The sequence below is a fragment of the Bos indicus x Bos taurus genome, chromosome X (genome assembly GCF_003369695.1).
Source record: "Bos indicus x Bos taurus breed Angus x Brahman F1 hybrid chromosome X, Bos_hybrid_MaternalHap_v2.0, whole genome shotgun sequence".
Lineage (NCBI taxonomy): Eukaryota > Metazoa > Chordata > Mammalia > Artiodactyla > Bovidae > Bos > Bos indicus x Bos taurus.
In genome coordinates, this window is record NC_040105.1 from 61604945 (window position 1) to 61629265 (window position 24321).

General features: G+C 39.2%; 1 protein-coding gene across 5 annotated transcripts in view; it reads right to left on the minus strand.

The window, feature by feature from the left end:
- Nucleotides 1–219: 219 nt before the first annotated feature.
- OPHN1 (oligophrenin 1) overlaps nucleotides 220–24321 on the minus strand; it is a 627552-nt gene continuing 603450 nt past the window's right edge. For all 5 annotated transcript variants that reach the window (XM_027535147.1, XM_027535145.1, XM_027535143.1 and 2 more), the window contains 4 exons: nucleotides 11335–11500; nucleotides 10193–10243; nucleotides 5732–5773; nucleotides 220–4515 (listed from right to left, as the gene is read on the minus strand). In XM_027535147.1, the coding sequence (XP_027390948.1) occupies nucleotides 5740–5773; nucleotides 10193–10243; nucleotides 11335–11500 (251 nt within the window). In that variant the 3' untranslated portion in view covers nucleotides 220–4515; nucleotides 5732–5739. The remainder of the gene's footprint in view (nucleotides 4516–5731; nucleotides 5774–10192; nucleotides 10244–11334; nucleotides 11501–24321) is intronic.

Here is a 24321-nt window from a genome sequence, read left to right on the forward strand (position 1 = left end):
GTAGAATGGGGCTGTCACTTTCACACAGTGATGTTGTGAGGCCTTAAGGAATAACTGGACTTGGTGCAAAATAGACTGCAGATGGAGATCCCTATGTACAAACAGATTCTGAGCCCTATATTTCCTTAGAATTACAGAAGACAACAGGAACAATGATTGGATTATGCATAATATGCTCAAAGATTGTTTCCCTGACAAACTGAAGATAGAGGCCAATAATACTAGACAGTCTGTATACTTTATTAAAAGTCATGTGAATGTACTCCAGGATCTAATTCTTTTTCTTCTGATGTTACATATGTATTTCATAAAGGCATCTTTCTAGGATCTATTAATGTCCTTGGTATCAAATGATTCTTTTCCTTATGAAAATGGAGGCTTTTCTTCATCAGAAACATCTCTTCAAGGTATCTTGCTTTTCTCTGCAATTTTTAAATGCTTCTGAAGCTTTTTCTGGGCTTGTAATGTGTCAAGGCCATTAGAGGCAGCTATATTAAACATAGTATCATTGATCTACATTCTTTCAAAAGCAATTTTTCTAGTCACAGAAGTACTTTTTCATTACTTTATTTATTTTAGTTATTACAGAATTAAAGAACTTCTTGAAAAGGGAAGGATTCTTTCACATAATAGCAACTTATTTTAGATATAGTCTACATGACACCACTTATTACTCAACTTGGATGCTGAGTTTTGCCCCTCAGTGGCTGTACAATATCCCTCATATTTTTTAAACAAAAAATTCACTAATATTTTTTATTCTAAATCATCTCTTAACTTTTGCTGTCACCACAGAAAACCCTTAATAGGGATTTGATCCCAAGGCATCAAGTATTGCAGAAGCACCAAGATCATTTCATTTTGTCAAACTACATGTGTGGATGTCACCAGTCTCAGGGTGACACTGCACATGCTAGAACTTTGGGGAAGTAACAGACATATAGAAGGGCCTTTTTTTCTTTGAAAAGCCCCTAAGCCAAGGATTTGACAACTACCAACAAAAATAAATCTTTCGTGTCACAAGGTAAAAGTAAATGATCTTTTTAAAAACCATAACAAATGGTCATACTGAATGGGAGGAGGAAACATAACAGAAATCACTTTCAGCCCAGTTTTTTCTTCCCCAGTAAATTGGACCTGCATTCCCTCCTTCCCCTCAAATGCTTGCCTTTTAATATTTTGTTAATCAGGCAAGGGTCAGAGAGTCATGTCAGCTCCAGTAATATGGCCATTATATTACAAAAGGAAAACAATATGGAGTGCAGAATCAGAGAGACCTGGATTAGAAAAACAGTTGTTTACTTGTGTGACCTTGTGCCAGTTATTTTAGCCTGCTGGGCCATAAATCCTTTATCTGTAAGATGAGGATAGTACCCACTTGTATGATTGTTGTAGGGACTAAAGGATATAGTGTATATGAAGCACCTAGCACTTAGTAGGTGCTTAATAAATGCTATCACTGTCAGCTCAAGATTTACAGTTCATCCATTAGCCAGTTTCTCTCCCACTCCAGTACTTTTGCCTGGAAAATCCAATGCGGGAGACCTGGGTTTGATCCTTGGGTTGGGATGAAGAACTGGAGAAGGGAAAGGCTACCCATTCTAGTATTCTGGCCTGGAAAATTCCATGGACTGTACAGTCCATGGGGTCGCAAAGATTTGGACACAACTGAGTGACTTTCATTTTCTCTGGTTCTCAATAATCTCTCAATATTTGTGGTGGAATACAAACTGATTGTGGAATTTCCCCCCAAGGAAACCACAGTGAACCCATATCTCTAATATCTTCAAAAGTACTGAGGCTCGAATGGACACTGCTTCTGTGGCTAAAATCTGCATACCTGCTTGGTTTAGTTAGTCATCTAATGGGACAGAACAGAGAGTCCACAGCTCTGAGATTAGGGCTCAATAAGTACTTCCTGACTGAGTCCACCAGGCCTCACAGAGATTCTGTTTGGGGGTGAGCAGCAGGTAGAATGGTAGCCACTTGGCTTACTTGCTCCTGGTTTCTTAGCAACTTGACCTTTGAGACTGGGTAGAGCTGAGAGTTCAATATGGCCACTTGGATACACCTTCATTAAGAATGTTGTCAAATTTCTACTAAATTATTTCCACAAAGTCTCTCAGTGTGTTTATGTCAGATAACATGTCACTAACTCATCAATAAGCCATACTTAGAGTTAAATCTCAGAGAAGGCAATGGCAACCCACTCCAGTACTCTTGCCTGGAAAATCCCATGGGTGGAGGAGCCTGGTAGGCTGCAGTCCATGGGGTCGCGAAGAGTCGGACATGACTGAGCGACTTCACTTTCACTTTTCACTTTCATGCATTGGAGAAGGAAATGGCAGCCCATTCTAGTGTTCTTGCCTGGAGAATCCCAGGGACGGGGGAGCCTGGTGGGCTGCTGTCTATGGGGTCGCACAGAGTCAGACACCACTGAAGTGACTTAGCAGCAGCAGCAGAGTTAAATCTTGAAAGTAGCTATTGCCTTTCAGTAACACTGTTCCAAAGGCATCTCAGAGTTGGTTAGTGCATGTATGCATTCTCTTCTCATCACCCCATCTCTCACCTCCTCTTTTCCCCATGTCTATGCTTCTTCTTGATACTATAGTAAGTGCACTAGTGGGGCCTTGCTAGAAGAGTCCAATAGGAAAGTCCTTTCTCTCACACTGGACCACATTATATTGGGCTGGTCAAAAAGTTCATTTGGGTTTTTCTGTATCATCATATGGAAAAACCTGAATGAATTTTTGGCCAACCCAAAATTACACAGATTTAACAGAGGATGAGATGGCTGGATGGCATCACCAACTCGATGGACATGAGTTTGAGTGAACTCTGGGAGTTGGTTATGGACAGGGAGGCCTGGCGTGCTGCGATTCATGGGGTCGCAAAGAGTCGAACACGACTGAGTGAATGAACTGAACTGAAAGACAGGCTATCTTAAAACCTATCCTTAAATCAAGGCACCTGTATGGGAACAAGTGGTGACACTTTTTCCAGCAGCTTCTCTTCAACAAATAGGAATCAGAAATGTCTACTTGTCAGATTTCTGACTCACTTCACTAATTAATTGTGTTTTAGTTCCTTTTCAATGATTGAAACATCAAATGAGGAAGACCAGGAGCTTAGTTCTGGAAGTCCCATTTGGTGGCAAGTATATGTGGCTCAAGAAAGAGGGTAAAAGCCAAACTCTCAAAATGGTGGCCCCTAAAGCTACCAATCATGAGGCCCTTTGCTTAATAAGCATGGTATAATTGAAAGAACCTTGAGTAGGGATATTGGATCCTGTTTAGGCACAGCTGCTAACTTGCTCTGCCTCAGTTTCCACAATAGTAAACTAAGCAGTTTGACTAAATAATACTGAAAGGCCTTTCTAATCAATTATTTTAGGAATTGTAAAAAGAGTCTTTTGTCTCAAGGGCTGTGGTTCTTAATCTTTATTATGTCACAGGTCCAATTTGAAATTCACTAGAATGTTATGGACCATTTCCTCAGAAAAGGCACATTGTTGTGGAAGTCTACATACCATTTCAGAGGCTTTATGAAGTTCCTGAGTCCATAGATACTGGGTTAAGAACTGTTTTTCTCAGGCGATAAAATAGCTTATCTTCAAACAGCAAACATGAAACAACAATGACAACTACCTGGCCTTTATCCATCTTAACAATTTTCCCCAGCATTTGATCCCAAAATGGAACTCCTACAGAACAAATGCAGTCCGCCTTAAAAAAAAAAAAAAAAAAAAAAGAACTGTTTTAAGCTTTTGTTTCTTTCTGATTGCTTGGAAAGGAAGCTGTTAGGACAAAGCAGGAAGAAGAATAACTCAAGTAGACATAGGCTTTGACATGCAAAACATGCTTTGCAGATTTGTCCTAAGTATGTAAAAGCAGGAAGGCCACCTTCCTGAGTCCACATTGGAGGGAGTATAGAGGCATCACTCTTTCTGTCTGGGCCATAGGAGCAGATGCATTCTTGGCAATGTGGTACCATGCCAGAGCTCCAAACTGGCACTAGGTTCCATATCTTCAGTAAGAAAGACATGATAAGAGCCTCTGAAATTCAGCAAACATTCCTACTCCCTTACTTCCAAGGTAATCAATGGCCCCAACTCAAGTAACTTTTAGTTCAGGGTAAGACTTCTGAGATCAATCTTTAGCCCCAAATCTTTCAGAGATAGATGGCCTTTTGAGGAGGCAGGAAGTTCAGAGAACAGTTGAAAACTGAGCTCCTCTCTTCGACTCAGGTCAGTGGACAGCTTGGTTTCTGCAGTCTGGCTTGAGGAAGTTCAACCATTCACAGTCTTATAGGAGCTCAAGATAGACCTTCTAGGGGAATGAAGACAGAATACAAAGGAGAAATAAACTTGTGTATAGGACATGTGCCCCTTATTTTATAGCCTCCCAGAGCCTGAAGGTGCAGGGACAGGAAGAATCTGCTCTTCAGCACACAAGGGTTTGAAGAAGACCCTTCTAGAATCTGGAAAGGGTCCCCTGAGGCCAAGGATTTTACAACCTGAAAGGGAAAGAAGAGAGTAAGGAATTAGCTATGATTGGTTAAGCACTTAATAGCCACTGGGCAGTAGGGCCTCTTGTGGTAGGTAGCAAATCTGCTGAGCAACAGCAGCTGGCTAGGAAAAAGCCCTTATAACTCATTCCATAGACCAGTCCCAATATGGTGCTATAATCAGGGCTGGAAACCCTGTGCTTTTAGCCTGAACTCTAATCCTCAAAAAGTCTACAGGGGATATAGAAGCCTGATATCTCTGAGATTACCCGCCCCCCCACCCCTTGCGGAATGGTCACTGCCTTTATGGCCCTACAATAACTCCAGATTTCCTTTTACTGGGACTTTACCTTTATGAGAGCTGATAAGAAAAAGCTTATCTACCCACAGACCTTCTGAGGACTGGCAGTGATAGGAAGAAAAGGAAGGCTGAGGAGTACGTGGAAAGCTCTGCTCCAGATACCTGGATCTTGTTTATGCATGTATTGGTTTATATCATGCCAACAATCTGACTGTCAATCAGAACTAGGCAGAGAAAGAAATTTCCATGATCTCCATGGCTCTGGTGATCTTAGTAAGTTACGTATCCCCTCTGAACCTCAGTTTCTTTATATGTTTAGTGAAACATATTATCTTCCTTATTTTTGACATTTGATATGGACTAAATGAGTTAATGGATGTGAAAGCACTTTGCATTTGACATATACAAAGAACTAAGGATGAAGATTCAAGGAGTATGAAATAGTGATTTGGGCTGAAGGAATGAAATCCTTCTACAAATACTAAGGTAGACTCTTTGGACCTACCAAAATATCAAATGAGAGTTTACTGATATTCTTACAGACCCAAAGGATGTCAGAATTAAAAGGTTCCAAACATTTCATTTTACATATTAGGAAATTGAGGCCCAGGAAAGGAAATGTAATTGCCCCAAATGTCACAATCTAGGATTTCTAATGACCTTGATTCAAAGGCAATTCATATAATTATACTGTAGTTTGGCTGAGAGAGAAAGAAAGAGAAAGTAAACTTAAAAACATAGAGAACCTCAGTATAAAAAGACAGTAAGTATAAGGATCATGTAATTACAAAGTAGTAAACTGAGTCACGGAGGTTAATTCCCACCCTCTGGACCTATATGGCATTCCAGTTCTCAAAAACTCAGATCTCATAAAGAAGGCATATGTGTAACAAGGTTTTGTAATCAGAAGAGGATACTACATACCTGAGGCCTCAACTCTCATCTCCAGGAAGTCTGCCTTGAGAACTGCGGGTAAAGGATGAAAGACATTTCACTAAGACTCTAGAAATCAGAACTGGAAAGGCAAAACAAGTGGGTGGGTAACCCTTCTAAGGCCGTGCCAATCCGGCCATTTGAAAAATTAGGAAGTGATTCCATCCAGATATTTCAAAACATCTCACTCCATGGTTATAGGTTAGGCTACCTCTCTAGCAGATTTAGAGAGCCCAGTGTCCCAGACACAAAAACACCTTTCAGGTGCTACCACAATCCTTTGAGTGTCATACAATGGGAGGCTAGGGGAGACCAGAGAAATTGGCCTAAGACCAAAGACTACATTCTATGATTATCTCCAATGAGAGAAGGGCAAAGAGGAAAGGCAAATGCCTTGTATGGAACATGAATCTTCCTTTGCCTCAGAGACCAGACAAGCTTTGCCTGGATCTTGATTCTTTAGATCAGCCCTAGGGTCACCTTGTCTAGAGATGGTTGGAGGAAAGAGAAAACCCTGGATAATTAAAGTCCATATAATGTGGGCAGAAAATCCCAGACAACAGCTGGTCCCAGGGCTATGTTCTCAACATTGTTTTTCTCCTCTCTCTTAAGTCTATTTATACCTACTCCCTGAGTGATCTTATTCCCATTCATGATTTCAATCCCCATCAAGCACTGAGACCCCACCTTCACCCCCAAAGGCTACTATTCATATTGTAATATATGTGAATAAATTTGTACAGTGTCGGTACTCAATAATTCTACCCCTAAATGTATGTAGGTCCAGTACCAATTACTAGTCTAAGTTGTAGTTACCCATTGGTCATTACTATCTGGATGTCACACAGAATCTTAATACACACTGTGTCCAAAATTGATCAGAGAAAGTTTTCCACAAAACCTGTTCCACCATGATTTACTATTGCTACCATCTACCCAGCTGTCCAAGTTAGACTTTTTCTCTCTTCATCCTTCTCCAATGTTCCATATTTGAAAAGTCATTAAGGTCTTACTGCTGCTGCTGCTAAGCCGCTTCAGTCGTGTCTGACTCTGTGCAACCCCATAGACGGCAGCCCACCAGGCTTCCCCGTCCCTAGGATTCTCCAGGCAACACTGGAGTGGGTTGCCATTTCCTTCTCCAGTGCATGAAACTGAAAAGTGAAAGTGAAGTTGCTTAGTCTTGTCTGACTCTTAGCGACCCCATGAACTGCGGCCCACCAGGCTCCTCCGTCCATGGGATTTTCCAGGCAAGAGTGCTGGAGTGGGGTGCCATTGCCTTCTCCAAGGTCTTACTGAGTCTACCTCGAATCTATCCTTTCATTCTATTCCTGCTAACAATGCCATATATCAGGACCTCATCAACTCTTGCTAGGATGATTAGCCTCCTAATTGGTCTCACTGCCTTCAGGTTTTACTCTCCTATCTTCCTCTTTACCAACAGAAAGTGTGTGTATTTCAAAATAATTCATGCAGATTAGAATATGCATTGTCATTTTTTAAGCTTTTAAGCTCTTCATAATGACTAGAGAATAAAGACTGAACTCCTTGGTATGGTATATAAGGCCTTTACAATCTGGCCCCAATCCATCTTCCTGGTCTCACTTCCAGCTGAGCTTCCTTCCCCTCACCCCAACATTCCAGCCAAAGTGGAACACTAAGCACTTTGTGACCTTGCGTTGCATAAGTGGTTCTGTCTTACTGAAATATTTTCCCCTCCTTTCTCTTTTGAGTTTTTAATTTTTAAATTGTTGTATAAGAGAGATAAATGAAAAGTGAGGTCATTCAAATATCAGGTTACATATAGTCAGGTGTACAAATTGGAGGCAAAAAGGGGCACAGCAAAGGTTAAATAGATTATCATTTTCATTAGTGATGAGATGAGACTGACTGTGGCTAGTCTAAGAATTTTGACCAGCAGCCAGCATGTAGATGCACTGATGAAAATGGTGGTTACAAAACTGGGGTCAGAAAGAAAAACACCAATACAGTATATTAACACACACATATATATATATATGGAATTTAGAAAGATGGTAATGATGGCCCTATATGCGAGACAGCAAGAGAGGCACAGATATAAAGAACAGACTTTTGGACTCTGTGGGAGAAGGCAAGGGTGAGATGATCTGAGAGAATAGTGTTGAAACATGTATATTACCATATGTGCAATAGATGACCAGTCCAAGTTCAATGCATGAAACAGGGCGCTCAAAGCTGGTGGTGCAGTGCACCAGGGTGGGATGGGGAGAGAGAAGGGAGGGAGTTCAGCATGGGGGGGACATATGTACACCCGTGACTGATTCATGTCAGTTTATGGCAAAACCCACCACAATATTATAAAGTAATTAGCCTACAATTAAAATAAATAAATTAATTTTTAAAAGTGGGTCTAGACGGAAGGGGTGCTTTTGTCATGTGGATGCTGAGTGGGAGGACTCTGTAGGTACCTAGGCAGGTGACTCATGACATATTGGAGGACTGGTGTACCCAGCTTGGTCTTACACACACTCCTGCCAAGATAGAATCTGGGGATAAGGAAGAGGATTAAATTTAGGTTCCAGAGGCCTGACTATAGGACTGGTAGGGTCATCCTCCATCTTGAAGTGCCTGCTTTGGCCATAGTACCCTATGTTGCAGTTGGTCCAAGATTTCTCTGAGCACTATGACAAAGCCTAGGCAATGGTTACCAATCTTTCCACATTTTCAACACCAGTTTGGCTACAGTTTCCCTATTAGAAATCAAACTGCCTTAAAGATTCTACTGGACTTTGTTCATGCCTAGTACATGTACAGCTCAATGCCTTGGTTCCCTGTTCAAGGCTACAGAGCAATCGTTCTCATTTTCAGTGTATTCTACCCACCTTTCAAGTTCCATCTCAGATACCACCACCTCTAAAAAGCTTTCCTTTAGATATGCGCACTTCATTCTGTTAACTCAAGATTGTTTTATTCTATTTTCCTGGTATTTATTTATCGTATGGCTTATCCTAGGGAGGGAGGAAGGACTACCCAGAAGTAGTAAATAGTCCTGCTTATAGGCAGATGCTTTAAGAATATTAAGGTGTCTCTTTCTGTTTTTCTTTTTTTCCCCTCAAGGCTATCTGATTAAGCCTGCTTCAAAAAATATTCTAGGTAAAAACTTTATCTTCATTATATTAGTAAAAGAAATCTAAGGCTTTGACCTTGCTTTCATCTGTTATGGTAGAATAAATGGTAAATTATTGTCTAAGGAGAATATGGTCTAGACTAGAGTTCCATGTGGCTGACTGCCAAGCAGAATTTGAGTGGCCTGCTATTCAGAATCATGTCCTGGTGAGTCAGGGCCCACAATTTTAACTAAATGATGTCTAACCTATCCCAGCTCCAGTGCTGGTAAAAGCATATTACTCTGCTTTTAATTGAACACCCAGAAGAGTTACACTCCTATTACCAACCAGGAAACACAATTTTGATCTCTCTGATAAGCAACACTAAGTGAACTCACAGAAGAGTCCCTGAAGGATAAGCAATCATTTCTCCAGGTGTTCCAATCTAACGGGTCCCAAATGATAGGCCTTGAAAAGTTTATACCAGCACTTGAAGAATTTTAAAAACAAATTAATTGGAAGGAAGAAAGGAAAGAAATGTAAAAACCTAGATTCCCAGGTCCTACTCCTGGAGATTCTGTTTAAATGAGTCTAGAGTGCAAGGTAGGAATCTGTGTTCATTTTCTTTTCCCTCAAAATTTTCCAGGTGATTTATATGTGCAGCCAGTTTGAAAACAACCACCTAAGTCTAATGCTTACCTCTGGAATCAGGACTATGCTCATTCTAAGGCTGTTTTTGTTAGAATGTTGCACTCTATATATTTCTATCTGTTGTCCTTTTAGAATAAAATAGGATCTAAATAAGCAAACTAAAAAAAAAAAAGACCTACAATGAGCATAATATTTTTGCAATACCACTTGGCATGTGAGTACTCTGTGTGTGTGTGTGTGTGTGTGTGAGAGAGAGAGAGAGAGAGAGAGAGAGAGATTGAAAAACAGAGTCAGAGAGGCAGAGACAACAAATATAGAGACAGACAAAGAAAGAGAGACATGGAGAGAGAGAGAAAAAAAGAGTCAAAGAGATAGGGAAACTGAGAGACAAAGAAACAGAGACATAAGAAAAAACACAAAGAGAGATAAAGAGACTGAGAATTACAGAGACGGAGAAAGAAATAGTGTAAAAGAAACAAATAGGTAAGAGTGACAAAGGCAGAGAGACACACAGGTATAGGGAAAAGGCAGAAACACAAGTTAAGACTGGGGAGACAGAAAGACAGTGTTGGGGGAGAGAAAGGAACAAACACAGTCAGACAGAGACAGAGCTACAGGAAACAGAAAAGGGGAATGTTAAGAGAGTAAATGACACACTCATGATGCATTTGTTAAAAAGTGATTTGGTTTCAGTTCTGTCACCTGCATCTCTTACCTTCCTGTTTTCCGGGAAGCTGTTTCAAAGAATCTGGTCCTGGAAGCCACTCTGCAAACAGAAGTCAACCAAGTCCCATCAACTGCTCTGAAATATGTGTGAGAACCAATGGCCAATGGAAAGGAGAATAAAATATGAACCAGACAGGCCACCAATGCCACGTTCTGCCTTAGCTTACAAAGGATCTGGGTCTGAGGGAAAATCTACATATCAGAATGTGAAATGGCTCAGACACCATAGGCACTCCCAAGGCTATGGCTGATACCCTCTGCTTCCCCTTGGTTCAGAATGTTCTAAGTATGATATGCATTCAGGCTAGTCTTGGGAGAAATAAGTGAAACAAGTTCTTGGTTTCAGAGTATAGTTTTTGGCATTATGTAAATACACTTAGCTAATCAGTCCAAGCGGTAGAGGCTTTTATTTTCTTACTTCCTCAATTTTACAATTATGAGACAATAAACACAAGAAAAAGGAAAACCAGGAAGCAGGATACTGAGAGTGGTCCCAGGCACTGGCTACAGAGAGGCCAGCCAGGCTAGTTTTGTGGCCAAGCAAGGCAGGTCCCTAAGGGGTGCTGTGGCCCCATCTTAGTTGCTCTATCCCTGGTATCTTGGCTTGCAAGCCAGCCTCAGGAAGGCCTGCTGGATATTCGTTCTGTTCTTACCCTGTAAGATGCTCTATGGAGAATGAGAGTCATTTAGGAAAATTTTTAAAATCATACTTTCTCTTTTTTTAAAAAAGCCTTAAAGTACAAGTAAAATGAACAAATCTGTTCATTAAATTACTTTAAAACAAGTAGTAATAATAAGATAAAAAATTTCCAGGCCAAGGAAGCATGAAAGCAGCAGGTAATCTTATTACCCTACAGAGATCAGGGCAACTAAGAAAAATGGGTCTCCTATCAGGCATTAAGTTTTAAACACTTCAGCTTAGGAAAGCTCTTAGGAAAACTCTCCCAGCCTTAAGCTTTGAGTAGAAAACTCTGAACAGGGCTGGTCTATGACAGTTCCCTTCACTATGAAGTGAATGATGCCCCAGGGTTGTGCATTGTACACCCTTTACAACCATAATGGTAATCTTAAAAGCATTCTTAGTGATCTAAGGTGGGCTTTAGGTCAAGGTTGAAAAACAGCCCTACTTACACAGATGATGGGATTTCCCCTGCATTGCCAGCCATAACATCTGGCTTTGGTTCTGGTTTCTGGGTAGTAGTTGCCCGGCAGGGAGGGTCTGGAGGCCTCACTGGGGGTCTGATGATGGTTGGCTTTTCTCCTGGAGGCCGCACTTTGCTGAAACTGTCAGAGTCTCCTGGAAGAGAGAACAACAAAAATTTGGACAGTTAGCCAAATGGAACACTACTCCTCAGGAGGTACCCGATATTGCAGTGATATTGGCCACCTTTCTTGGTCCCCATTTCTTTTTGGTTACTAACAATTCTGGATTAAAAAATTATTCTAGCAGCTATCCCTTCAGATAGTCTAGTCTATGTTTGAACTCCAGCTCTGAAACTTCATATTTGTGTCACCTAGGGCATCAATTTGCTCAGTCTCAGTTTCTTCAACTATATAAAGACCAATAAAACACATAGCATGTGCTTAGTCAATATCTGATCACTGAATGGATGGACATGAGTTTGAGTAAGCTCCAGGAGTCGGTGATAGACAGGGAAGCCCGGCATGCTGCAGTACATGGGGTCACAAAGAGTTGGACATGACTGAGCAACTGAACTGAACTGAACTGAGGATATCAATTTGCTCAGTCTCAGTTTCTTCAACTATATAATTAAGACCAATAATACATTATCTTACAGAGGCATTAGGAGAATTTACTTAGGTACTGGCTCAGATGGTAAAGTGTCTGCCTGCAATGCGGGAGACCCGGGTTCGATCCCTGGGTCAGGAAGATCCCCTGGAGAAGGAAATGGTAATCCACTCCAGCACTCTTGCCTGGAAAATCCCATGGACGGAGGAGCCTGATAGGCTACAGTCCATGGGGTCGCAAAGAGTCGGACATGACTGAACGACTTCACTTTCACTTTTCACTAACATGTTTAGTATTATGACTGACACATAGCAGGTGCTTGGTCAATATCCGATGATGAATTTGTTATAGTCATCATCACCAAAAAATCAGGTTCTTTTCACTTAAACCTTGACTATTGTAGCAGTCTCCTAACTGAACTTTCTACCTCTATGTCTCTAGTCTCCATGTGACTCAGCACAAAATAAATACACATAATTTTTTTAATAAAACAGTTCTGGCAGGAGTATATTGGAACAGATGCATGCACACATTGCTCGTAGCACTATACAGTGGGCTTACTCTATCTAGATAGCCTGACATCAAGAATTGTGGAACAATGTGGATGAAATGCAAAATGATATATATGAGACAGTTCATGCTCATTGATCCAGTTGATCCACTTTGAAGAACAGACCAAAGAAATTAACCCAAGAGGAAAAAATAAGCAATCAGCACAAAAACATGTTTCTTAGTAGCACAAAGTCAGACTCAAGCACAAAGGAAATAATTAAATTCTTACAGGCATTTAACCAATACATATTATGCATGAAATAACAAGGATTTAGGCTAGGTGAAAAACGTATTCATATAAAATAATATTAACTGAAGAAAAGGCCACAGAAATATTCATGGCCTGATGAACCCCATCCGGAAATAGACACATGTGTAACTATGCAAGAGTGTTATCAGATTTTGATATTCACTCAGTTTTTGTCAGTAAACCTTGATAATCATTTTTTCTTCTACAAAACTTTTTAAGGTAAATGTAAAAAAATCAACTTTAATCCATAATCCTTAAGTATTTGAAAATTGCTTTTCTAGATTTCTCAGTGGCTATAAAACGTACAGGATAAAGTTCAAACTCCCTAGCAAAAATTCAAGGCCCTCTATGAGTTGGTCCCAAATTATTATCCCAGGCACTAACACTGGACTTTAACTCCAGCTCTACTTTTGTTAAACCAGTCTCCTCACTGGCCCTATCAAAGCAATCCCTTGGTTCTTACTTTTAGATGAGACAGTATGGTACAGTGTAGAAAGTACAGAGTCTTGAGTTGGGCAGATCTGGCTTTCAGGCCTTGTTCTGCTACTTTTAAGCTGTGAGACCCTGGACAGTTATTTCAACTCTTTGACTATCAAGGTATTCAGCTGAGAAATGGGTATAATAACCCCTCCTCACGAGGAAGTTTTAAGAACTAAATTAGATGGCTGATAGAGAGTACCTAGGTGACAGCTGGGATAAGTAAGTGTTAGACTCTGCCCTGCTTCTTGTCTGATATATACCCCTGTTTTCATGTTTGATCTGTATTGAAAGAAAAAGAAAAGAAAGAAAGTGAAGTTGCTTAGTCATGTCTGACTCTTTGCGACCCCATGGACTGTAGCCTACTAGGCTCCTCCGTCCATGGGATTCTCCAGGCAAGAATACTGGAGTGGGTTGCCATTTCCTTCTCCAGGGGATCTTCCTGATCCAGGTATCAAACCTGGGTGTCCCGCATTGCAGGCAGATGCTTTACCCCCTGAGCCACCTGGGAAGCCCAATCTGTACTGAAACCACCCCTAAACACTCAGCTCAAATCTCAATCCTCTGAACACTCCACCTGGCATAGGTAATTTCCATCCATGTAAATGCTCATAAAATACATATATTGCTCTGTAGGGTTTTTTCATTCCTCTAGCTAGTCATTCTTGTGAGGGAGACAGATATGAAAAAAAATGATAATGATAATACGGTATGATTTGTGCTCTAATGGTGATATGAGCCAAGTACTATTCAGTCACACACAGAGAAATTCTGTCTCCCCATCTAGGCTGTATCTTACATTTCTGGACACATCATTCCCCTTAGCACCAGGTCATGTACACAGAATTGTAGCTAAATAATGACCAAAATAATAATAATAATCTAAGTTTTCTAAAATGTTATACCATTCAAAGTACTCTTCCAGATAACTATTGATGTTCACAATAAGCTTGTGAGGAAAGAATAGCAGATGGGTCTTATCTTTTCCATTTTACAGAGAAGTAAACTAAGGTTTGGAAAGGTGAACTCACTCATCCACGATCACATAATTAAGTAAGTGGTAGAGAGAGGACTAAGACTTATAACTCCTATTTCTGCATCCACTGTTCTTCCCAGTGTTTGCTGTGTTGTTGTTAGTAGTAGTAAAAATGAAGTGAGTCAGAAAGAGAAAGATAAATATCATATTTTAATGCACATATATGGAATCTAGAAAAATGGTACTGAAGAATTTATTTGCAGGGCAGCAGTGGAGAAACAGACATAGAGAATAGACTATGGACATGGGGAGAGGGGAGGAGAGGGTGAGATGTATGGAAAGAGTAACATGGAAACTTACATTACCATATGTAAAATAGATATCCAACGGGAATTTGCTGTATGGCTCAGGAGACTCAAACAGGGGCTCTGTATCAATCTACAGGGGTGGGATGGGGAGGGAGATAGGAGGAAGGTTCAAATGGGAGGGGTATATGTATACCCATGGCTGATTCATGCTGAGGTTTGATAGAAAACAACAAAATTCTGTAAAGCAATTATCCTTCAATAAAAAATAAATTAAAAAGGAAAAAGTTATAAATGATAACAATAATGATAATGATAATAAAATAAGTGATAAAAATTTAGCTACCATTTTAATTGAACACCTGCTCTGTTCTAGATACTATGATACTATAGTCAGTGCTTTATGCACATATTCTCATTTAACACTAGCCATAACCCTGAAAGATAAAAAGTATTATACCTGTTCTACAGCTGAGGAAACAGAGAGATGAGAAGCAACCTCATAGTTAATTGGCAATAGATCCTGATCTATCTACTTTCCAAAGCCCAAGTAGTCACAAGTACCAGTGATTTTCAACCCTGGCTAAACATAGAGAACATTGAAATTATATAGTACTGGGGACCGAATAGCCAGAGATCCCAGTTTAATTGATTAGGGTAGGACCTGGGTATGGATATTTTCTAAAAGTTCCCCAAGTGACGCTATGTATAGCCATAGTTGAGAACCTCTAGCCACATGATGGTGCTTGCTCACCTGCAGATCAGATTAAAACAATTGACAACACTGTTCCATTTCTACTGGTTGCTGGAGTGAGTACTGGATAGGAAGCATACACTTCAGTCAGAGCCAGAAAACATTTCTACCTGAAGCTGTGTCCACCCTAAGGCTATCATTTCCTTTGATGAGAGAACTGGATGACACTCCCTGAAACATGAAACCTATTCATTTACCAGTTGCAGGCACATCCAAATAGACATCAACCTAAGGCCTTGTAAAACAAATGTCATTAGACTTGCATCTTCCTAGGCTCTTTATGAAAGTGAAAGTCACTAAGTCATGTCCGACTCTTTGTGACCCCATGTACTGTAGCCTGCCAGGCTCCTCTGTCCATGGAATTCTCCAGGCCAGAATAAGGGAGTGAGTAGCCACTCCCTTCTCCAGGGGATCTTCCCAATTCTGGGATCAAAGCCAGGTGTCCCACATTGCAGGTGGATTCTTTACCATCTGAGCCACCAGGGAAGCCTGAGAATACTGGAGTGAGTAGCCTATCCCTTCTCCAGGGGATATCCCCCACCCAGGAATTGAACCATGGTGTCCTGCATTGCAGGCGGATTCACCAGTTCAGCTGTAAGGTTCTTTATTGGGAGCTACAAATGGATGTTTCATTATAAGTCGAACTTCAAAGTAGTAGCAAAGGGCTTTCTTGGTTGAAAGACCCCAATGTTGTTCTCTCTTACCTCTAATGTCACAGCAAAGCCACAAGTCAAACTGAGTTAGATAGGGAAGAGTAACAATACCCAGGAGTCAAGAGACCTAGATTTCAGTATTAATACTAAAACTAACTTGCTGTGTGACCTTGAATGGATCATTTCCCTACCTTTACAATGTGGACTTGGACTGCTTTCCAGATCAATGGGTCCATGATATAAGTCTATAGGCCTATATCTTTCCCTGCTGACCTTCATATGCTACTCTAAAAGACTGTTCTGATCATGTACCTAACTAGTTTGAAAAAAAATCTCCAGATAGCTAGATAGATAATAGTTAGATTTAGATTTCACAGCTCCCTGTTATCTGCAGTATAAGCACAAACATTTTTAAACCTGGAATTTATTACCTTCTTCGGTCTCAATTCAACTGATCATTCTGGTCTACCTTTCCACCATTCCTCTTCACATATCCTATAGTCTACACAAATCGTATTACTTCTTGTTCCACGTACACATCCTACAATTAATAATCTCTTTCTCAGATGCCCTCTATTCCTTATTATATACCGCAATTTGCATCATCCATCAAGATTCAACTTAAGTTTCATATCTTTTGGAAGCCTAATATGCTGCAAATTCCTTTCTCTCACTCTTACAGCACCAATCACCTTGTACTTTGATTCAGGGCTCTTTGTTTTGTTGGTTTTACCTCCCTGATTAAGATGGAGCAACCTGAGAGCTAGATCTAGGTGAGATCCTTCTCTGTAGTCAGCAAGGGCCCAAGTACATTGCTTTGCATTTAGATGTTATTTAATATTCATTGAGAAAAGAAAAATGTAGCTCACTCCATTAGAAGGACAACAGGAAAAGCTTTCCATTTTCAAGTCCCCATTTGTGCCATCTGTGATACACACAAACATGATATACCGAAATATGAGGGTTATTCTAAAATATAAACTGAAAGGTATTCAATTTATTGAGTGTTTCTTGAGGGTTTTTTTTTTTTTTTTTGCCCAGCCTTATGCTGTCACAAGAGATGCAAACAAATGATTTGACATAGACTTTGCCATCCAGAGGCTTAAAACTGAGTTGAAGAATGAGTCATACTCATGGAAAATAAGCATGGATATTGTAACTCAGCATCCACACTAAAGGGTCAAACTTGGGTGCCAAAAGAGATGGGTTAAGGGAGAGTTCCCTGGGGTAGGATTGTCAAAAGGCTGGACTTTGAGGAAGATGGCTAAGAAGCCTTCCTTGCCCCTTCCCCTTATCAATGGTCCTCCTATTTCTGAGTGTTTGGCATGGTCAGAGAGAGGCTGAGGGTGGAAAAAATAGCTCTGAGCTCTTTTATAACCTCAACATTTAGAGCTTGAGGCTTCTCATCAGCTCTAGAATATAGAAGAATAAACATCTACAATCTTCCATGCCTGCCATTTCCTAAAAGGCTGTTACCCAATCAGTAGCACCCGGAGAAGGCAATAGCACCCCACTCCAGTAGTCTTGCCTGGAAAATCCCGTGGATGGAGGAGCCTGGTAGGCTGCAGTCCATGGGGTCGCTAAGAGTCGGCCACGACTGAGTGACTTCACTTTCACTTTTCACTTTCATGAATTGAAGAAGGAAATGGCAACTCACTCCAGTGTTCTTGCCTGGAGAATCCCTGGGACGGGGGAGCCTGGTGGGCTGCCGTCTCTGGGGTTGCACAGAGTTGGACACAACTGAAGCGACTTAGCAGCAGTAGCAGCAGCACTATCATTTTCAAACTTCTATTATATTACCAGAAGTTCTGTATACCTAATCTTACTCAAACACCAAAAAAAAATCTTGCTTGCAATATAGGCATTGTCTTCACTTACAGTTGAGAAAACTGGCTCAGAGAAGTGAAGTTTACCTCATTAAGATCATGTAGTTAGTAACTGGATGCCTGTAAAATCAAAATAAATGCTACCTTAAACTGAATACTCCTTATGTGCTAACTATATAGGTATCTCATTTCATCATTATTGCAATCCTATACACATAAATATCTTCATTTTACAAGTTAGGAAACTGGGCTCAGAGAGGCTGTGACTTCTCCAAGGTCCCACAACTAGGATGAAGCAGGACCAAGATTCACATTCACGTCTCAGAGACTCTGGAGCCTAAGTCACACCTGAGGCTTCACTAAGCCTTTTCAGCTTAGTGGTATTTATACCAAATTGTATTTCCTTGTAATTTATGTTTAACCTTGGACTTTAACATGACTTTTACTATAAATTGGATCTGCCTCTCCAGCTCAACTTGTTCCCTCCCTCCCCATTCTCTATCAAATGACCATAACTAAAGAATCATAACATTTATAGATTTCTTAGGACTTGAGTAGCCCTCATTGTCAACAAAAGAATCTGAAATGCAGTTCATGGGTGCAATGTCAAAAATGACAGAATGATCTTGGTTCATTGCCAAGGTAAACCATTCAACATCACAGTTGCTGTTGTTGTTCAGTTGCTCAGGTGTGTTTGAACTTTGTAACCCCATGGACTGCAGCACTCCAGGCTTCCCTGCCCTTCACCATCTCCCAGAGCTTGCTCAAACTCATGTCCATTGAGTCAGTGATGCCATCCAACCATCTCATCCTTTGTGGTCAACATCACAATAATCCAAATCTACGCCCCAACCACTAATGATGAAGAAGCTGAAGTTGAACAGTTCTATTAAGACCTTCAATACCTTCTGGAACTAATACCAGAAAGAGATGTCCTTTTCATCAGAGGGAACTGGAATGCAAAAGTAGGACGTCAAGAGATACCTAGAGTGACAAGCAAGTTTGGCTTTAGAGTACAAAATGAAGCAGGGCAAAGGCTAACAGAGTTTTGCCAAGAGAACGCACTAGTCACAGCAAACACCCTCTTCCAATAGCACAAGAGAAGACACTACACATGGACATCATCAGATGGTCAATATATAAATCAGATTGATTATATCTTTGCAGCTGAAGATGGAGAGGCTCTATACACTCAGCAAAAACAAGACCTGGAGCTGACTGTGGCTCAGATCATGAGCTCCTTATTGTAAAATTCAGGCTTAAATTGAAAGAGGTAACTGGTTGAATGGTATCACTGACTCAATGGACATGAGTTTGAGCAAACTCCAGGAAATAGTGAAGGACAGAGAAGGCTGGCGTGCTGCAGTCCATATTGTCACAAAAGGTTGGACATGACTTAGTGACTGAACAACAACAAAAAAGTGAGAAATTGATAGCGACACAGTAATTGTAGGGGACTTTAACTCCTCACTTACATCAATTAATAGATCATCCATACAGAAAGTTAACAAGGAAACAGAAGTCTTAAATGAAACAGTAGAGCAGATAGACTTAATAGGTTCATACACAACATTCCATCTAAATGTAGCAGAATATATGTTCCTCTCAAGTGCACATGGAACATTCTCAAGGAAAGACTATATGTTGGGACAAAAAATAAGTCTCAATAAATTTAAGAAAATTGAAATCATATCAGGCACCTTTTCTAATCATGGAATGAAACTAGTAATCAACTATAAGAATATTTAAGAATTATAAATATGTGGAGAATGAACAACATACTACTGAACAACTATTGAGATAACAAATAAATTAAAGTAGACATTGAAAATTACCTAAAGACAAGTAAAAGTGAAAACATGGCATACTTAAATATATTAGATGCAGCAAAAGTGGTACTAGACAGAAGTTTATAGCAATAGAGGCTACCCCAATATATAAAATTTAGGGTTTCCCTTGTGGTTTAGTGGTAAAGAATCTGCCTCCACGCAGGGACACAGGTTTGATCTCTGGTCTAGGAAGATCCCACATGCCACAGAGCAACTAAGCCCATTCATCACAACTATTGCACCTGTTCTCTAAAGCCCAGGAACCGCAACTACTGAGCTCAAGTGCTGCAACTACTGAAGCTTGAATGCCCTAGAGCCCATGTCAGCAACAAGAGAAGCCACTGAAATGAGAAGCCTGTACACTGCAACTAGAGAGTAGCCCCCTCTTGCTTCAACTAAAGTCCACACAGCAATGAAGACTGAGCACAACCAAACATAAATAATAAATAAAGAACCTTTTAAAAACAAAAATAATAAACCTCAAAGAAACTATCTAACCTTACACATAAATGAACTAGAAAAAAAAGGGGGGGGGGAATGAAGCCCAAAGTCAGTACAAGAAAAGAAATAATAAAGATCAGAGTGAAAGTAAATTGAAACAGAGACCAAAAAGGTAATAGAAAAGGTCAAAGAAACTAAGAGCTGATTCTTTGAAATGATGAAAAGAAATATTAATAAACCTTTAGCTAGACACTAAGAAAAAAGGAGAAAAGTAAAAGTCTCTGATAAATAAAATTAGAAATGAAAGAACAGAAATAACAGATACCACAGAAATACAAATAATTGTAAGACAATGATATGAGCAGCTAAAAGTATATGTCAACAAATTGCCCAACCTAGAAGAAATGGACAAATTCTTTGAATCCCAATCTTCCAAAACTAAGTCATGAAGAAATAGAAAAATCTGAATAGACTGATTACTAATACAGAGATTAAAGCAGTAAACAAAACCTCTAATAATCAAAAGTCCATGACCAGACAGCTTCCCAGGTGGTTTATATCAAACATTCAAAGGCGATGTAATATGTATTTTCCTCAAGTTTTTCTAAAAAATTAAAGAGGAGAGAACACTTCCTAACTTATTTCACAAGGCAAACATTATCCTGATACCAAAACCAAACAAGGACAACACATGCACACACACACACAATTATAGGCCATTATCCCTGGTAAACATGGATGTAAAAAATCTCAAAATATTAGCAAATCAAATACAATACATTAAAAATATCAAACATCATGATCAAGTGAGATTTACTCCAGGGATGCAAGGATAGTTCATTATGTGCAAATCAATCAATGTTTACAGCACATTAACATGACTTGATGGACATGAGTTTGAGTAATTCATGGGGTCGCCAAGAGTCGGACACGGCTGAGCAACTGAACTGAACTGAACAAAATGAAAAATAAAAAAATATCTCAATAGAGGCAGAAAAAGTATTTGACAAGATTCAATACTCACAAATTATAAAAATTCTCAACAAAATGGGTATAGAAGGAAGTACTTCAACATAGTGAAGGTTACAGACTGCATATTATATATGTGTAGCTAACATCATACTCAATGGTGAAAAACCAAAAGCTATCCCTTCAAGAAAAGGAGTAAGACAAGGATGCCCACTCTCATCACTCTTATTAAACATAAAACTGGAAGTCTTAGCCAGAGCAATTAGGCAAGAAAAATAAATAAGATGCATCTAAATTGGAAAGGGAAAAGTAAAACTACCACATTGTTTTGTTTTATCTAAAGAAAATTCTAAAGATTCCATCAAAGAACTATTTTCATTGATAAACAAAATGCAATAAAATGAAAATAAACAAAGATGAGCCTTGGAAAATTAAAAAAAATTGAAATGATTTCAAGAATCTTTATAGATCACAACGTTAGATTAGAAATAAACTGCAAGGAAAAATCATAAAAACACAAACACATGGCAGTTAAACAATATGTTACTAAACAACAAATGGGTCACTGAAGGAATCAAAGAGGAAATTAAAAATACCTAGAGACAAATGAAAATGAAAGTGCAACAGTCCAAAACCTACGGGGTGCAGCAAAAGCAGTTCTAAGAAGGAAATTTATAAAATCTTACCTCAAGAAATAAGAAAAATCTCAAACAACCTAACTTTACACCTAAAACAACCAGAGAAAAACGAACAAAAAAACCCTAAAGTTAATAGAAGGAAAGAAATCATAAAGATCAGAGCAGAAATAAATGAAGTAGAGACAAAGAAAACAACTGGAAAGATCAATGAAACTAAAATCTTGTTCCTTGAAAAGATAAACAAAATTGATAAACTTTTGGCCAGACTCAAGAAAAAAGGGAGAGGACTCAAATCAACAAAATATGAAATGAAAATGGAGAAGTTATAATTGATCCACAGAAATACCAAGGATCATAAGAGACTACTATGAGAAACTGTATGCCTATAAAATGGACAACCTTGAATAAATGGACAAATTTTTAGAAAGGTACAGTCTCCCAAGATTGAACCAAGAGGAAATAAAAAATATGGACAGATGAATCAAAAGTACTGAAATTGAAACTATGATTGAAAAACTCTCAAAAAACAAAAGTCCAGGACCTAAGGGCTTCACATCAGGTGAATTATATCAAACATGTAGAGAAGGGTTAAAACCTATCCTTCTCAAACTTTTTCCAAAAAAAAAAAAAATGCAGAAGATAGGAAACTTCCAAATTCAGTCTATGAGGCCATCGTAACCCTGATATCAAAATCAGGAAAACATATACCAAAAAAAATAAAATTACAGGCCAATATCACTGATAGCACTAGTGGAAAAGAACCCACCTGCCAATGCAGTAGACCTAAGAGACGTGGGTTTGATCCCTGGGTCAGGAAGATCCCTGGAAGGAGGGCATGGCAATCTTCCAGCATTCTTGCCTGGGGAATCCCATGGACAGAGGAGACTGGTGGGCTATGGTCCATAGGATCAAAAACAGTTGGACACAACTGAAGCAACTTAGCATGCACACATGCATCACTGATAAACATAGATGCAAAAATCCTAAACTAGCAATACTAGCAATCTGAATTCAACAATACATTAAAAAGAACATACAAAATGATCAAGTGGGATTCATCCCAGGGATGCAGAGTTTTCAATATCTGCAAATCAATCAATGTGATAAACCACATCAACAAACTGAAGAATAAAAAACATATGATCATCTCAATAAATGCAGGAAAAGCTTTTGACAAATTACAGCACCCATTTATGATAAAAATCTTGGCAGAAAGTTGGCACAGAAAGAACATACCTCAACATAATAAAGGCTATATATGACAAACCTACAGCTAACATCAATCTTTATCAGATTCTTTTGCCATATATATTATTACAGAATATTGAGTAGAGTTCCCTGTACTATACAGGAGGTCCTTGTTGATTATTATTTTATATATAGTAGGGTGTATTGGAAAAGGCAATGGCACCCTACTCCAGTACTCTTGCCTGGAAAATTCCATGGACAGAGGAGCCTGGTAGGCTGCAGTCCATGGGGTCGCACAGAGTCAGACATGACTGAAGCGACTTAGCAGCAGTAGCATCTTACTTATTGGTGAAAAGCTGCAGGCATTTCCTCTAAATCAGGGCCAAGATAAGGAAGTCCACTCTCACCACTTTCATTCAACAGTTTTGGAAGTCAGAGAAATCAGATGAAGAAAGAAAGTAAAGGGAATTCAATTGGAAAAGAAGTTAAATCACCACTCTTTGCAGATGACATGATACTATAAATAGAATACCCTAAAGATGACACCAGAAAACTACTGGAGCTAATCAATGAATTTGATAAAGATGCAGGTTACAAAATTAACAACAGAAATCTTTTGCATTTCTATACACTAACAAGGAAAGATCAGAAAGAGAAATTCAAGAAACAATTCCATTTACCATCACACCAAAAAGATCAAAATAACTAGGAATAAATCTACCTAAGGAGTAAAAAGACCTGTACTCCCAAAACTATAAGATGCTGATGAAAGAAAATGAAGAAGACACACACAGACGGAAAGATATTCCATGCTCATGGATTGGACTCAACACAATTCTTATCAAATTAACAATGACATTTTTTCAGAGAGCTAGAACAGAAAATCTCAAGATATTTATGTAGATACAAAAGACCCTGAATAGCCAAAGCAATCTTGAGAAAGAGCTGGAGGAATAGGTCCCTGACTTAAGACTATACTATAAAGTTACTGTTATCAAAACAGTATGGTACTGGCACAAAATAGAAATATAGTCCAAGGAACAGGATAGAAAGCCAGAAATAAACCCTTGCACCTATGGTTAATTAATTTATGACAAAGGAAGCACGACTACACAATGATTGAAAGAAACTCTCTTCAACAAATCGTGCTGGGAAAACTGGAAAGTTACATGCAAAAATGAAATTAGATCATTCTTTAACACCATAAACAAAGAAGGCTCAAAATGTATTAAAGATCTAAATGTGAAACCAAACACTATAAAACTCCCAAGGGAAAACATAGGCAGAACACTCTCTGATGTAAATTGCAGCAATATCTTTTTTTAATCCAACTCCAAGAATAATGGAAATTAAAACAAAAATAAATAAATGGGATCTACTTAAACTCAAAAGATTTTGCATAGCGATGGAAACAATAAAAAATGAAAAGACAATCCACAGGTTGGGAGAAAATATTTGTAAATTATGTGACTGACAAGGGATTAGACTCCAACATTTATAAACAGCTCAT